This window comes from Lipotes vexillifer, unplaced genomic scaffold (genome assembly GCF_000442215.2).
Source record: "Lipotes vexillifer unplaced genomic scaffold, Lipotes_vexillifer_v1.1 scaffold1691, whole genome shotgun sequence".
Lineage (NCBI taxonomy): Eukaryota > Metazoa > Chordata > Mammalia > Artiodactyla > Lipotidae > Lipotes > Lipotes vexillifer.
Window position 1 is genome coordinate 30604 of NW_006789046.1, and position 14546 is coordinate 45149.

Genomic DNA, 14546 nt, shown 5'->3' on the forward strand with positions numbered 1-14546 from the left:
CCCATTGAAACCGTTTTATTTTTTTTTAAATAGTTTTTGGTTCGTACCACTTTTTTTTTTTTTTTAACATGCCATCAGTTAAATTCAGGAGGTCCTAACTGGCTGCCAGATTTACCCATTGTATTACTCAAATCTATGTCAGCACCTCTCAGAAAACATCTTCAATTATCAGCTTGAAGAAAAGAATAATTTTAGGTTGTTATTTGTATACATTTCGTTAATGTTTTAAAAACATAAACAGTATGTGTGAAAAAAGCAAGTTACAATTAGTTTCATCAAATGTGTAGTTAGTGTCCAGGTTTCTTTCCAGGTTTCCCCAATGGTCTCATCATTTTTCTAGTTTCAATCAGGATCTAAATAAGGTTCAATGTTTTATTAGTCTATATTTCAATTGGTTTGTGTGTTTGTCTCTCTTAGAAATCTTTGTTTCCAGAAAAAAAATAAGGCTCACTTAGAAGTTAACAAATATAGTACAGGGAGTTCCCAGTCTTAAGGTTTTGGGAGTTTTTTTGGTTTGTTTTTTAAATCTGTAGGTTCCATCCACATACCCCCCCCCCTCTCTCCTTGCATATCATAAAGAAATCAGGTTGACTGCAGGGTTTTCAGCAATCACTGACTGCACCCATGTGGAGTTCTTTAGCATACCCTTATTCTGAATTTTCAGCAAAGGGTAGTTAAAACATTCTAGTGGCTTGATCACAGATAAAAATTTTTTGGCAAGACTACATAGTGTCGTGAAATCCCTTCAGGGGGTTCTATTGTCTGTCCTTTTTGTGATGTTAATTAGCAGCCATTGATGAGATTGCCTAGATTCATTAGGGTGATTTTTAAAAAATTATTTATTGGCTGTGTTGGGTCTTCATTGCTGCGTGTGGGCTTTCTCTACTTTCTGTGAGCAGGGGCTACTCTTTGTTGCGTTGCGTGGGCTTCTCTTGTTGTGGAGCACGGGCTCTAGAGTGCGCGGGCTTCAGTAGTTTCACACGAGCTCTAGAGCGCAGGCTCAGCAGTTGTGGTGCATGGGCTTAACTCCGCAGCATATGGGATCTTCCTGGACCAGGGCTCGAACCCGGGTCCCCTGCATTGGCAGGCGTATTCTTAACCACTGCACCATCTGGGAAGCCTCATTAGGGTGATGTTTTACTCCTATCATTTCTTCTTCACTTATTAGCAGGACTACTTCCATAATGAGAAATTCCTCTTATCCACTCTTTGATTATTCTGTTGAATTCTTCTGACAAGACATTAATAGTCTCTTTGCATTTTTTAAAAATAAATTTATTTATTTTACTTATTTGTTTTTGGCTGCGTTGGGTCTTCATTGCTGTGCATGGGCTTTCTCTAGTTGCGGCGAGCGGGGGCTACTCTTCATTGCAGTGCGTGGGCTTCTCATTGCGGCGGCTACTCCTGCTGCACAGCACGGGCTGTAGAGCGCAGGCTCTGCAGTTGAGGTGCACGGGCTTAGCTGCTCTGCAGCATGTGGGATCCTCCAGGACCAGGGATCGAACCCGTGTCTCCTGCATTGGCAGGCAGATTCCTAACCACTGTGCCACCAGGGAAGCCCAGTCTCTTTGCTTTTTAATACATTTCCTTGTACATTTCTTACTTCAGACCTGACATCAGTCTCACTGGGGGCACTCTGCTACAAAACCACTTAGGGGTTGCTGGGGAAGGTGGTAGATGCTGGGTGCAGTTGGCCAGTGTGTATTGTAAAAGCTGGACACTGGAGAAGCCCTGTGCACTGCAGGAGCCTGTGGATCCAGCACAACAGAACCAGAACCAGGAAAGGAAACTCTTCCTCCAAGTGTCTCCAGCACCCTCTATTGACAAAGCTTAATAACATGCCAGAGAGCACAGAACAAAATAAGGGCTCAGATGCATTCTCATAGAACAGGCAATGAAGTCTGAATTTAGAACAGAGATATAACGCATTGATAACTGGCAAAATATGCAGATTTTACTCAGTCCCCTATTTATGGATTTTGTATTTATTTCCAGACTTTTGCTCTTATCAATATTCAGCAGGAGCCTAGTTGACTTCCTTCCTTCCCTTCCCAACTTTTGTGTGATCTTCTAGAAAAAATTTTGCGGTACGGGGGCCTCTCACTGTTGTGGCCTCTCCCGTTGCGGAGCACAGGCTCCGGACGCGCAGGCTCAGCGGCCATGGCTCACGGGCCCAGCCGCTCCGCGGCATGTGGGATCTTCCCGGACCGGGGCACGAACCCGTGTCCCCTGCATCGGCAGGCGGACTCTCAACCACTGCGCCACCAGGGAAGCACTCTATTTCACTTTTTAAAAAATGAGACAATAAGTTTGATTTTATTCAAATATTGTCATATCTCTAAATCCAAGGAAAACAACTGGACTATTTCATACTCAGTGAAAAATGAGAATTAAAAGAATTAAAAATTTCACTGGCAAGAACTAATCAATCAGGGTGACATCAGCAAAATGGCTCAGTAGGAAGCTCCAAGCTCTCGTCCCCCACAACACACACACAGAAAAACAAGCAGAAACTGTCAGAACCAATTTGTGGAAAACCCTGCAAAGCAGTCAGAAATCTGTAACCACTAAGTGCTGAATTGAGAAAGAGGTACTAGAAGGTAGGAAAGTTTTAGAATTTGCTACCCCTGTCCATCCCCTCTGCAGGGCAGCAGCAGACTTGGTCTTAAAGCATAAATGGTCTTAAAGTGAAGCAGCCTGGGTTGCCAATGTGGGACGGTTTTCCTGGTTCTAGGGAGCAGAGCATATCTTGGGACAATTTATTGCATATGTCTGTTCCAACCCATCTGAGGGCTACCTGAAGGACTGACACAGGCACCTCTGTGTTTTGCCTACCTCAGAACTCAGGCTGAAAAAGCTTGAAAACACTGCAAATCAAATCTGCCCCAGAGCCAAAGGCGAAAGATCACAGTCCAAATACACAATACACTGCCTAAGGCAAAAGCTGGGGAGAGTTTTCCTGGGAAATTAGGACATTCAAAAGTAACAGTGCAGGGGGGAGAGGGGGACTCAGAATTGGTTGTAAATACTTTGCATATTGTCTGATTAAACACAAACAGATGGGGTGGGGGGAGTAACAGTGCATGCTGGGAAATTCAGAAAGCCACACAGATACCCAGCGCAAGATGCATGCTCATGTAAGACCTGAGAAGACCCTGGGCTTTCACCCTGGGCTGATCCCCAAGCACAGTGCAAGCCTGACCAAAAGTTGAAGGAGGGCCCAGGCACAGAGACAACTTTCAAAGACTGGGAGATGGGAGAGCTCCTGGTGTTCAAGGAAATCTCTGTCAAAACACCAGCTGAGGGACTTCCCTGGCAGTCCAGTGGTTAAGACTCCATGCTTCCACTCAAGGGGTCATGGGTTTGATCCCTGGTCAGGGATCTAGAATCCCGCATGCCACAGCCAAAAAACCACTGCGCCACCAGGGAAGCCCATAGGCTTCATTTTTAAATGGCTTGTACTCTAGTACAAAAGGTGAAATTATGCAAATAACTGTAATGCAAAGTAGAATTTTCTGGGTATCAACTTAGTTCTCCCTAAGTCCTAAGGAATTAAGATCACTTTCAGCTGCACCAAGCAAGAGGGACTTAAAGGAGGTGCTAACCAATTCAAATGGACCTTCAAGATGGTGTTGGATCTTACCAGAGAAGGCATTTCAAGAAGATGGAATGTGAGCTGAGGCATCAGGTCAGGAAACCTGCCGCATTCAGGCAGAACCTTCTTCTGTTCCAGCTTAGCGCATAAGTTCTCTGAGTGTGGTTCCCAGAGCAGCAGCACGTGTACCTTTCAGGCCGCATCCACTGCTGGGAACAGGTCCAACAGTCTGTGTTTCAACAAACCCGCCAGGTGATTCTGAACCACAGGCAGAGAGTATATGGAGACTGGTAAAATAGAAAAGTCATCTCCAAATATTTGACATTGTGCCTATATTGATAAAACATCTAGGGTTATGCATATCTATGTATGCATATTTCTTTATAAGGTAATATGCACTGTGTATTAATCTTGTGTAAATTATATAAGACACATGACAATAGATATAAAAACATAAAATAAGTAGGAATACAAGCTCTTTGAAAGTTGAAAGGCAAGTCAGGGTCCTGCTTGGGGCCTCATCTGGGGGCTGTGGGGACAGGTGCTGAGTGTTTTGGTGGAGAGTGGAGCAGGGAGGCCACCGAAGTGGCCATTCAAGATTTTCCTGGAGAAAACTGTCTCTCCTACTACAATCCTCCTTCCCAGACACTGGGGCAAGTTTCTGAGCAGCAGCAAAACTGCCATCACGAACATGTGAATGTTCAGTTTCCCCAGCTACACTGAGTTTTTTGGGGGTCAAGGATCTCTGGTTTTCCCCTACCCTCCTCCACTGTGCCTTGCACCACTGTTCAGATTTAGTTTTTTAACCTGCTGATATTCTTACTGGGTTCGCAATTAAATCTGCAGATCACGCTGGGAGAATTTACACTTTTACAATAATTTTCCAGTCCATGAACAAATACCTTAGTTCTACTTTAATATTTCTTATTAAAGTTTTTACAGAATCTACCATAATGTTCGTACGTATCTGTTGTGAGGTTAACTACGTACTTCACGTTTTCTCACCATCCTAAGTGGATGTTTCGTGGTACAACTCACCTCACCTTCCTCTGCGGACTTTCTAAGGGTTGTGACCCCAAACGCTATCTGCTCAGCGTCAGGGCGCGCACACCACACCACGCGGCCGCCTCTGCTGCTACATAGGCGACCTCCCATTGCAGCCCCGCCCGTTCTCCCACCTCGAGGGCTGAAAGCGGGCCTCAGAAGTCAACGCCCGCCCGCCCCACCGCCGGTCCGGTAGTCAGCTGTCCCATCAGCCCCTGCGGGTCCGGAAGTCAGACGGCTTAGCCCCCAGCTCCGGAAGTTGGAGGCCGGCTGCTCCTGAAGTTTAGCGGTCCGCTCGTCCGCGCCCGCAGGTTAGTGTCCGCGGTGGACGGGCCATGCCGCTGTCGCCGGTGGGAGGTGCGGGGTGGGCTGGGGGGCGGCTTCCGCAGCCGGGGTCCTGCTGAGAGCGCGGTCTCGGGACCCGGCCCGGCTCAATGCTCCGGAGGCCTGGCGGCGCGCGAGCTGGGCGGGGCGCCCGGTGTGGCCGCAGGGCTCAGCGGGGCGTGTCCAGGGTGGCTTGTGCCGGTGACAGGCGTGATCTCGCCCCGCGGGCGGCAGAGTCGCGCGTGGAGACAGATGAGGCATGTCAGGGGAAGGAGCCGGTGATGTCCCAGGATACTGGCTTCTTTTGTGTGAACTGAATTCACTATTGTCAGAAATTTGACTTGACTTCACAGGGAATATCTGAAAAGCTACCCAGGACGGGGTCCCTGGAGCCAGCATTTCGAGCGTATTTCAGCGTGCAGGGCAGAATTCTCCACGTGTGGAAGAGCAATCCCCTTTGCTGACTCGTTCATTAAACCAGTGCTCTGGACCCTCCTTACCCTCCGCTCCCTCCACTGGGTGCAGACTGTCCTTCTCGGCAGCTGTAGGAGACAGCAGAGCTGGCTTTTTCGGTCAGTGCCAGTACAGACTCAAACCATGATGAGACTTTCAGTTCCCTTTTTCAGAGGCCAGCACAGGGAAATGAGGGTGTTCTGGTAGGTTCCGGTAGGGTGCCGGAAGTTTGAAGCCTGCTGGGGGCTAACGGTTTCCAAGAGACTGAGGTTTCCAGGTAGGAAGGAAGCAGGTGATGATCAAGTGCTTGTTGATGCTTTGTGAGTCGGAGCAGGGGACAAAGCCCCAGTGCAACCATTACAACGGAGCAGAGAAGAACCCTCCTTACAGGTCTCTGGGGGATTAAGTGATTTGCCTGACCACAGAGACTGCAGTCAGCACGGGCTGACTGGTTCCTGAGCCTGTGTGGGCCTTGCTAGTGGGCAGCCTGGCTTCCTGTTCTGGAGAGGAGCTGGGTTCTTATCTGTTGGCAGTGGTTCGAGGGCTCCAGCTGTCTGTCTGCCCTTCCCCAGACCCCCAGTCTCCCGTTGAAAGTTGTGGCAGCACGTTCCAGGCATGTATATGCAGGTGGAGACACGCACCAGTTCCTGCCTCCATCTGAAGAGGGCTCCAGGCATCAGGTCCTGGTCCCTGCTGGTTGGTAAGGATGTTCATATTTCTCCTCAAGTTAAAAATCTAACTTTAAAAAAGGATGAAAATTAAACTAAATTTTTCCGTGGTTCTGCTACCCCAAGATATGGCAGCTATTGTGCCTTTCCGACTTTTATCCTCTACGCGTGCTTTTACAGATGATGTGTGTCTGTCTTGTCTTTTTTCACCATTTAACATCCTTTTGTTAATACTCTGCATGCTCTTCTGAGGTCCTCGTACTTCCCCTTTTGCTTGTTTTCATACACCCAGCCCCAGGTATCTGATTTATGTCAGGGCCCACATGATGGAGACAGTGAGGAGTAAGGCGGCGGGGGCCCTGGCCTCCATCCCTGTCAGTACCCACTGGAGGGCCCTGCACTCCCGGGGCAGCTGCACCATGCTGATGGGAACCTAGGTGTGTGGGGAGAAGCTGCTGTGCCTTCAGCAGCCTGGCTCTGGGCCTTCTTTCCCAGGACTCTGCCTGATTTGTCTCATGTGCCGAGTTGTGATTCTTTACCTTCAGTCTTGTCTTCATTCCACACAATGTGCTGTCAGTGGGTAAAACCCACATCAGGTTCCTCTTTCTGGTTCCCCTGTCAGCTCTGCAACCTCACATAGACATATGTCCAGTGAATACAGTGACTGGTGTAGAACATTCTTCTGAACAGACTTCCCAGTTGTTTCCCCCACTTCTGAGCCTGGTGGTCTTCTTGCCCCCTGCTCCCTGCCCTCAGCCATCCCTGGCAATGGGAAGGGGCTGCTTACCTGGGTCTGTGGGTCCTGGGAGGAGTTGGGCTCTGGGCTGGTGGTGGCCCAATGGGAAGGTACCTGCTTTTTCCTCGCAGGAATCTTGTCGATTGGCCTGGCTGCTGCCTACTACAGTGGAGGTGAGATGCATCACCTGCCCCCCAGGAACTTCCTCAGCTGATTGGAAGAGGGAAAAAGCCCATCATTTGTAATCTGCCAGGGCATGGCTTTGGGGACTGCCTCTGCCTCTAAATTGTTTGTGGGTGCGGCCCACTTCCATGTGCTGGTGTGTCCCCCGCAGCTTATGTTTTTCACTTATATCTTCAGCATTTTCATATATCATAAAATATTCTTCAGAAAGGCACTCTTGTGTCTGCCTCATATTCTGTTGCAGGGATGATCTGTGCTTTCAGCAGCTCCCTGTAAGCGTTCCCACCTTTCTGCTCTTACTCACCGTGCCGTGATTGTCATCACAAGTAGACATCCAGGGGAGAGTGAGGGCAGAACTGGGGGAGCACGTCCTGTCCCAAGTGACAGGGCCCGCAGTGCTAGGTGGCCATGGCGAGGGTGGGGTGTCCTTGCAGGCATGGGCAGCAAGCCAGGCCCCCAGGTGCCACTCCTGCCCTCGGTCTGGGAAGCAGCTGTGCTGGGGAGGGGGCACCGTCTCTGGGCACGTTGGCCTTTGCCCCTCTGCTGCCTTCCCTTGCCTGATTGTCTCCTGTGTTTGCTCCCCAGATAGTCTGGGCTGGAAGCTCTTCTATGTCACGGGCTGTCTATTCGTGGCCGTGCAGAACCTGGAGGACTGGGAGGTGAGGCCAGCACAGGAAGGGTGCCCAGGCTTTTGGGCTCCTGGGCTTCCCTGCAGTGCAAATCAAAGCAGGAAGAAAGGCTCCAGGGCCCTAATGCCCCCCATCCTGAAACTTGAGCTTAGTGGTTTCTGGGTAGCTGGACTTGGCCTCCGGACATTGCCTGTCTGTGACCATACCTAGGCGAAGGAATCCTCTAAAGCTGTTGTTCTCCCAGAAGTTCTCCTAGAACAGAAGGGCAAGGCCACTTCCCTCACCTCCCTTTTGTCCCTCTCCACGTGTCCTTTGGGTCGCCTGGCCCCAGTATTGCTCTCTGGCTGCCGATCTCCATTCCCTCGTTTGATGACCTCGTCCGCTGTGCTCGCTTCTCTTGAGTGCGGAGAGGAGAGGCTCTAGCTTTTCACACCCCAGCCCCTGGAGGGATCAGGCTGCAGGGGTTTGGGGTTCTGACTGGGATGGGAAGGAAGAGGGGCCGCCTCCTTGAGTGTCTGCTCTGGTGAGGGTGGGGACGCAGTCGGCAAGTCTGTGTGTGTTGGGCTGGCTCACAGGCTAGCAGCCACACGACTGCCTTGTGGCTGGCGTTCTAGGAAGCCATCTTCAATAAGAGCACCGGGAAGGTCGTACTGAAGACGTTCAGCTTGTATAGGAAGCTGCTGACTCTCTGCAGAGCAGGCCATGATCAAGGTGAGGTGTGGGGAGTGAATAGGACACAGGTTACTCTGGGATGGACGGAGGGCGGCGAGCGTCTGTGTGTGATGGCAGGGAGCAGGCTTGAGGCCTGGAAACGGGCTGGGTCCAAGCTGGCTGCTCAGTGGCCAGGGTTGTGTTCTGCCTCGTGGACGCTGTGTACCCCAGACGTGCCCTGGCCCAAAGGAAATTGCCGGGCAGCCCCCAGCTCAGTGACTGGCCACTAGAAACCAGGAAGGCATTTTCCAGCAGTTGGGGAAAATGAAGCAGAAAGCTGGGCAGCACTGTGTTTAGCCGCCCCCTGACGTGTTAGACTGAGAGAAGGGGTGGGCTTTTCAAGGCAACAGTGGGCCTGCTGGACATTCCTTCTCACCCAGACTGGACATTAACCAGCAGCCACACAACCCTGCACTGTGGTCACTGACCTGTGACATCTAGGGTCAGGGTCTCAGCATGGGCCCAGCCTCAGACATGGAGTGACACGTGCTCTCTGCTTCATGACAAGCGTGGTGTGATCCTCTGCATCGTGGCCCCGAAGCAACTGTGCCAGCACCCAGGTGTGGGGGGGGCAGGGTGGGTGGGGGACACGGCCACTGACAGGGCCCTGCCCACAGTGGTGGTCCTGCTCAGTGACATCCGGGGCGTGAACGTGGAGGAGGAGAAGGTCCGGTGCTTCGGGAAGGGCTATGTGGTGGTGCTTCGGTTTGCCACGGGCTTCTCCCACCCCCTCACGCAGAGTGCTGTCATGGGCCACCGCAGGTAAGCTGAGGACAGGTGGCTTGATTGGCCAGGGCTGCCCCTCGCCCCAGTCAGGTGGTCCTCCCCAGGAACTGCCCAGCACGGCAGGGCATGGAGAGAGGCCTCGGGAACGTGGGGGAGGAGGTGAGGCCAGGGGGGCAGGCCTGCCACCACCCACTAGGGGGAGGTCAGGGGTCCCCACAGGGACAGAGGGGATGGGGACGTCAGGGGTCCCCAGTGGGCACAGAGGACTGGGCTAGGGTCCGGTGGGGGTGGGGATCAGGACTGAAGGTGCTGGGTCCTAGTGGGTTACCCTGGAGGCAGATACCTGGGGTGAGACAGGTATGGTCTTGTGGCTGCTGCGGGGTGGCCAGTACCTGTCACAATAACCCACCCTTCCTCCCTGTGCCTGTCTGGACCAGTGACGTGGAAGCCATCGCCAAGCTCATCACTACTTTCCTGGAGCTGCACTGCCTTGAAAGTCCCATGGAGCTGTCTCAGAGCAGTGACAGTGAGGTCGATGGCCCCGGGGACCAGAGCTGACCTCCACGGAACCCCTGCCTTGGTTCTGGTGGGGCCACAGCAGGACTGATGGGCTGCCTACAAGTCCTCCTCCTCAGCTCCCGGCTGTGTCCCTGGAAGCCCCGGGGCAGGACCCTCAGCCGTTCCTGCTGCTTGCTTCTGTCCTCTGAGCAAAACCACAGTGGGACCTTCTCTGCAGGCTCTGAGCGGTCCAGAGAGGGCACAGGCCTCAGATCTGTCTCTTCCTGGAATCAGACAGCCCACTGGGGCAGCAGCCTGGTGTGGACAGGCCAGACATGCTAGCTGTGTGGGGCTCAAGGCCTCTGAAATGGGAAGGAAGAACACCCAGGGTCCCAGGGTGTGAGGGCGAGGGCTGAGCTCTTTGGGTTGAGAGGTTCTCCAGGACCAGGTCCTGAGGGCTGGGCGAGGCTCTGAGGATGCTGCCGCCACACGTCATCCCCAGGAATCCCAGCGGCTGGGCGAGGCTCTGAGGATGCTGCCGCCACACGTCATCCCCAGGAATCCCATCTTCTGCCCTGGTCCCCATGCCCATCCCTCCCCGCAGCCGGAGATGTCCTCAGCGGTCAGAAGTGAGGTGCTTGCCTGCGGAGCTGCCAGGGCTCAGGGTGGACGCTAAGGGGCATGCCTGGTTGGTGTGCTGCAGCCACTCCTGAGGCTTCCACAGGCCCCAGACCGCTGTCCACTCAGGTGGCTCATCTCGAGTCCAACCAGGATTGCAGCCGGGCTCTCACAGAGAGGATAACCTCCTGCCCCTGCCCCCAGTGTAGGCAGAAGTTCTCTCTTCTAGCTTTGTGCAGTGCTTAAAAACCTGGACCCATCCCTCAGAACCCAGATTTCCAGCTTCTCTTGAACTCTGGTGCTGGGTCTGTGTGTTTGGGCTGCCTCATGGGCTGGGCTCATGGCTGCCCCTCAGCAGCGCCTGGGCAGCTAGCTGCAGCCACCCTCATGGAGTCTGGGTGCCAGCCACACTGACCCTCAACTGCACTATTAGTTTTCTCCTGCTTTCTCTGAACCTAGGCTCCTCCGAGGAACAGCATGTGCCTGGAGCACCTCTGAGTGAGGGACCCATGAGGCTGTGCACCTGGGAACGGCTGCATGGACCAGGGGTTCTGAGGCTGCCTGGGTGAGAGACAGCAACTTCCAGGGAACTCCAGAGAAATGAGATCCTCTCCCTTACCAGTGGTGGCCGCCAGCCAGCCCTTAATTTGGGCACACAGTCATTTAAACATGCCAAAGTTAGGTTTCTAAATGGTTAAACCTGAAATACTTTATTCTTAAAAGTAGTGAAACAGCTATGGTTGGTTTCTTGTGTGTTTGCTGCCGGGCTGGAGGAGGGAGGGTGTTTGGCCAGCTCCCCTCTCCCAGGGCTGGGTTGGGCGAGGAGGGTCTCCAGACCATCGTGAGGGCCAGTAACTAAGTCTTTCAGATTTCTGGCTTCCACTCTCCTTTTTATTTTGAAAGAATTAAAGTTCTAATGCTGATCACTGCACAGGCCCAGAGTGTCTTTTCCTTCCATGTTTACTCTTGTTTCTGTGGGCGCTGTCTGCTGGCACGGCTGCCCAGGGCTCAGGAGGCGCACGTGGGGCTGGGTGCAGCTGGATGAGGGTGCAGGGAGGCCGACAGCCTGAGCTCGGCCCCCCCCTCAGGGGTCCTGACCCGAGTCGGGCCTGGGCCGGCTGCCTCACCCAGATCCTGCAGCAGTGCCTGCAGCCGCTGCAGGCTGGGGCGCACGTTCTCCTCCAGCCACTCCTCCACTGCGTCTGGGTAGAAGACACGCTGCAGGGCAGCCTCCAGCTCCCCCACAAGAGCGCTCCACCTGGCCAGGAGACTGAGGACCAGGAGGCAGTGAGCCTGCCTGGCGAGGGCCCTGGGGCATACCTCATGGCCTCCAGAGCCCCACGGGTCAGTACCTCCCGTACCTCAGTTTACTCATCCATAGAACAGGGTCGTTAGCACCAGCCTCATAGGGTTGGGAATAAGTGAATGACTGTCACAGTTTGACCTCTGAAACTAGAAGGCACTTTACAACTGGCTGGCAGGGTTTTTCTTGGTGCATGCACCTGTTGACAGTTGACTGCATCTTATACTCAGTGGGGACAGTCTGTGTTGGCCTCTCTCAGAGCCAGGAGAGCACTGGGGAAGGCTGGCTGGGACCCTGTCTCCATGGTGACACATGCAGCCGCAGGGCCAGGATCAGCCCTAGGCAGTCTGGTTCTATGGTGAGCCTTGGACCCTGCTCAGGGCATCTGGTGACCCTCATCCTCTCAGGCAGGAACGCCCCAGCTTCTCTAAAGCCTAAAGGCACAGCTGATTCAGTTGAGTCACCTAGGAATCCACGGCTGCAATACCTAGAAAGCTTGTCCAGAAAGCTGCCAGCATGCAGTAGAGGGTGGGCAGCCTCGGGGATGGGCACGGCTGGGAGGGGCATGGGCTACCTGTGCGCCTGGGGCTGGATGTGCTGGATCATGACGGGGTGGATGAACTTCCGCCTGCGATGGTAGGGGCTGAACCAGCCGGTCACATACCTGGGGGCAAATCCACACACACAGGTAGGCACACTGTGGCTCGTAAGGCTCAGTGGTTGTAAAATAAGACCTTTGAAAATCTGGTAGGAATTTTAAAAAGTTTTTTTCTACCCAGAAAGTCTTCTTGCAGGATTGGCTGGCCCTCACCCTGCCGGGTGGGGGGTCACTCCCCTGCCCACTCACCTGTCCCTCTCCAGCAGCGCATCCACGGAGCTGCACAGATGGAGGCTGACTTGTGTGATGAGGTTCAAGATGTCGCTGCCAGGGAAGGAGCCGGCCCTCTCACTGCACAGGGAGCCGCTGTGCTGAGGATGCATCCAAATATGAGGGGACAGGCAGGGCTAGGGTTGAGGGTGTTACCTCCTAGAATCCGTTGCTTCCAAGCTCGAAGTCCCAAGAAAGTTCTCCACTCTTGCTTTAACATTTTCGGCAAAGCCTCCTAAAACCAACCACAGACGGAGGTTGGAGGGGCCTCTGGAGGAGGAGGTGGCCTGGACTCCGTGCTGGCTGGCCCTCCTGGCCCTCAGGCATGCATGGGTGGTGGGCAAAGCAACTGAGAAAGACTGCCGGCCAGGCCCAGCTGGGCACATGCTGACCTCAAGGATGGGTTAGCCCAAGGCTACTGCAGCCTGGTGGGGAGGTGAGAACATGCTGGAGGCTCTGTGCTGCCTGCCTCCTGGGGAAGGGGTGCCAAGGCCAATGTGCTCCTATTAGCATAGGCATCTGCTCTGTTATCTGTGCCTTTCCCCAAAGAGTTCAGAACTGACACTTCAAAAAAGGATAAGCCAGAGTCCCAGTATCTGTCCTTCCACCTCCCTGTAGCTCAGCACAATACAGAGTGTGTTTATTTTTCAGTCCTCACTTTCCTCAACCACCTCGATGTTTTTCTGTGCCAACACCACATACGTTGCTACTTAAATTCCCACCTGGTCCCGTATAACATGCAGTTATGTAACCAGGGCCTTGTCACCAACCTTGCCTGCTGGCCTCCTCTGTCTCTAAGCATCCATGCCCACACCTGGCTGCTCCCTCGAGAACCAGAAGTGAGGGAGCTGCCTCTCTGGGGCCACACCCACCAGCACTGGGCATTCAGGATACTTATGCAGCAAAGGCGGACCCTCTCCTGCACCCTATCCATGATGAATTTCCTTGTGGGTTCACTGTGCCTGTGGGGCATGTCCCCCTAACTTCCTGGTCTGTGTCTTGGGTTTAGGCTCGAAGACCCGGGCTGCAGTGGGGTGGGTGGGTGGCTGAGCTGGGGCCATGGGTGCGTTCCCCTCCCCCACACTGGTTGGAAGACCACAGTCCAGCCCCAAGGAGGTGGCAGTTGGGGGCCCCGGGCACTAGGCTTCCTGGGAGGAGCAAGGGACCATACCATGTAGAAGCACCTGCAGACAGACAGCCAGGGATGGGATTCCCACGGGCAGCAGCTCGCACAGCACAGAGAAGTGGTCATACCTAAGTCCGTGGGAGAGGGGCGCTCAGCACAGCAGATGCTCAAACACGAGTCACCACGAGACAGGACAGGGATCTAGAAGCTTCTGCAGAGCGGTTGCTGCTTCCGGAAGGTCCCATGGCTTTGCAGGAACCCCACCCAGAGTGACCTGCCTGGGCTTAATGCTCTGTGGTTGCCACCCTGAAATCCCTAAGTTAACCTTTGACTCAGCTTTATGAGTGAGGGCTGAGGTCCAGTGGGTCAGCCCTGCCTCCTGCTACCTCCTATGGGTTCAGGGCCTCCTGCTCTTGGTGTCAGGGCCACCTGGCCTCCCCTCAGGATGGGACCTGAGGCCAGGACTTGCCTGGGACCAGGGGTTTACCTGTAGCTCTACTTTTCAAATGGTGTGAAATCCTAAACAAGCCAAAGTCTGACCTCATGCCTCTCCCAACATGACCTCGGGTTGGGGGCAGGACGGGGTGAACAGGCAGAGACGGGTGATTTGGACAGGGCATGGGCCAGGAGGGCCAGTGCCCTAGGGCCCTGAACACCCCGAGCAGCATCCCCTCTGCAGAGTGTGGTGCGAGGGGCTTGACCCCAAGTGGCTTGTTTCGTGCAGCTGGTCCTTCCACACCCTCCTCAGAGGGCCGGCTGCTTCCCCTTGACCAAATGGCGGGAAGGACTGAGGCCCAGACTGGATGGGCCAAGGAGGGCAGTGTGTCCTAGGTGACAGGAGCCGCTTGGACCCTCCCGGGAAAGGCCGGCCCAAGAACGTCCCTGGGGCCTGCATGGCCTCACCTCTGCCAGCCAGTCAGGACGATGCCCTGCAGCGTGTCCGCTGGCACACTGCCCGCCACCTGCAGCCACTGCATGTGGTTTCTGAGGTGGTGCTCGATGGGGGTCAGGGCCTGGCTTGCCCCCGTGGCTCCCTTGAAGGCACTGGCGGCCCAGAGCCAGGA

At 54.0% G+C, this 14546-nt stretch overlaps 2 protein-coding genes across 2 annotated transcripts in view; one reads left to right on the forward strand and one right to left on the reverse strand.

The window, feature by feature from the left end:
- The first annotated feature begins 6028 nt into the window (after positions 1-6028).
- CYBC1 (cytochrome b-245 chaperone 1) lies at positions 6029-9627 on the forward strand. The gene is made up of 6 exons (XM_007462288.1): positions 6029-6116; positions 6952-6993; positions 7589-7662; positions 8247-8343; positions 8961-9105; positions 9507-9627. Exons 1-6 carry the CDS (start codon positions 6032-6034, stop codon positions 9625-9627), a joined length of 564 nt encoding a protein of 187 aa, XP_007462350.1. The 5' UTR covers positions 6029-6031.
- A 1642-nt stretch (positions 9628-11269) lies between these two features.
- The window catches only part of HEXD (hexosaminidase D), a 15417-nt gene continuing 12140 nt past the window's right edge, over positions 11270-14546 (reverse strand). The window contains 7 exon segments of the mRNA XM_007462289.1: positions 11270-11301; positions 11304-11455; positions 12063-12152; positions 12336-12437; positions 12513-12591; positions 13528-13610; positions 14386-14546. The exon segment at positions 14386-14546 is cut by the window's right edge and continues 6 nt beyond it. Coding sequence (XP_007462351.1) covers positions 11270-11301; positions 11304-11455; positions 12063-12152; positions 12336-12437; positions 12513-12591; positions 13528-13610; positions 14386-14546 — 699 coding nt within the window.

Bases quoted from the DNA above. Each gene is read 5' to 3' on its own strand.
- CYBC1 (XM_007462288.1), top strand. From the start codon at position 6,032: ATGTATATGCAGGTGGAGACACGCACCAGTTCCTGCCTCCATCTGAAG. The intron at 7,663-8,246 runs GTGAGGCCAGCA...CTGGCGTTCTAG, and splicing joins AGAACCTGGAGGACTGGGAG to GAAGCCATCTTCAATAAGAG. The intron at 8,344-8,960 runs GTGAGGTGTGGG...CCCTGCCCACAG, and splicing joins CAGAGCAGGCCATGATCAAG to TGGTGGTCCTGCTCAGTGAC.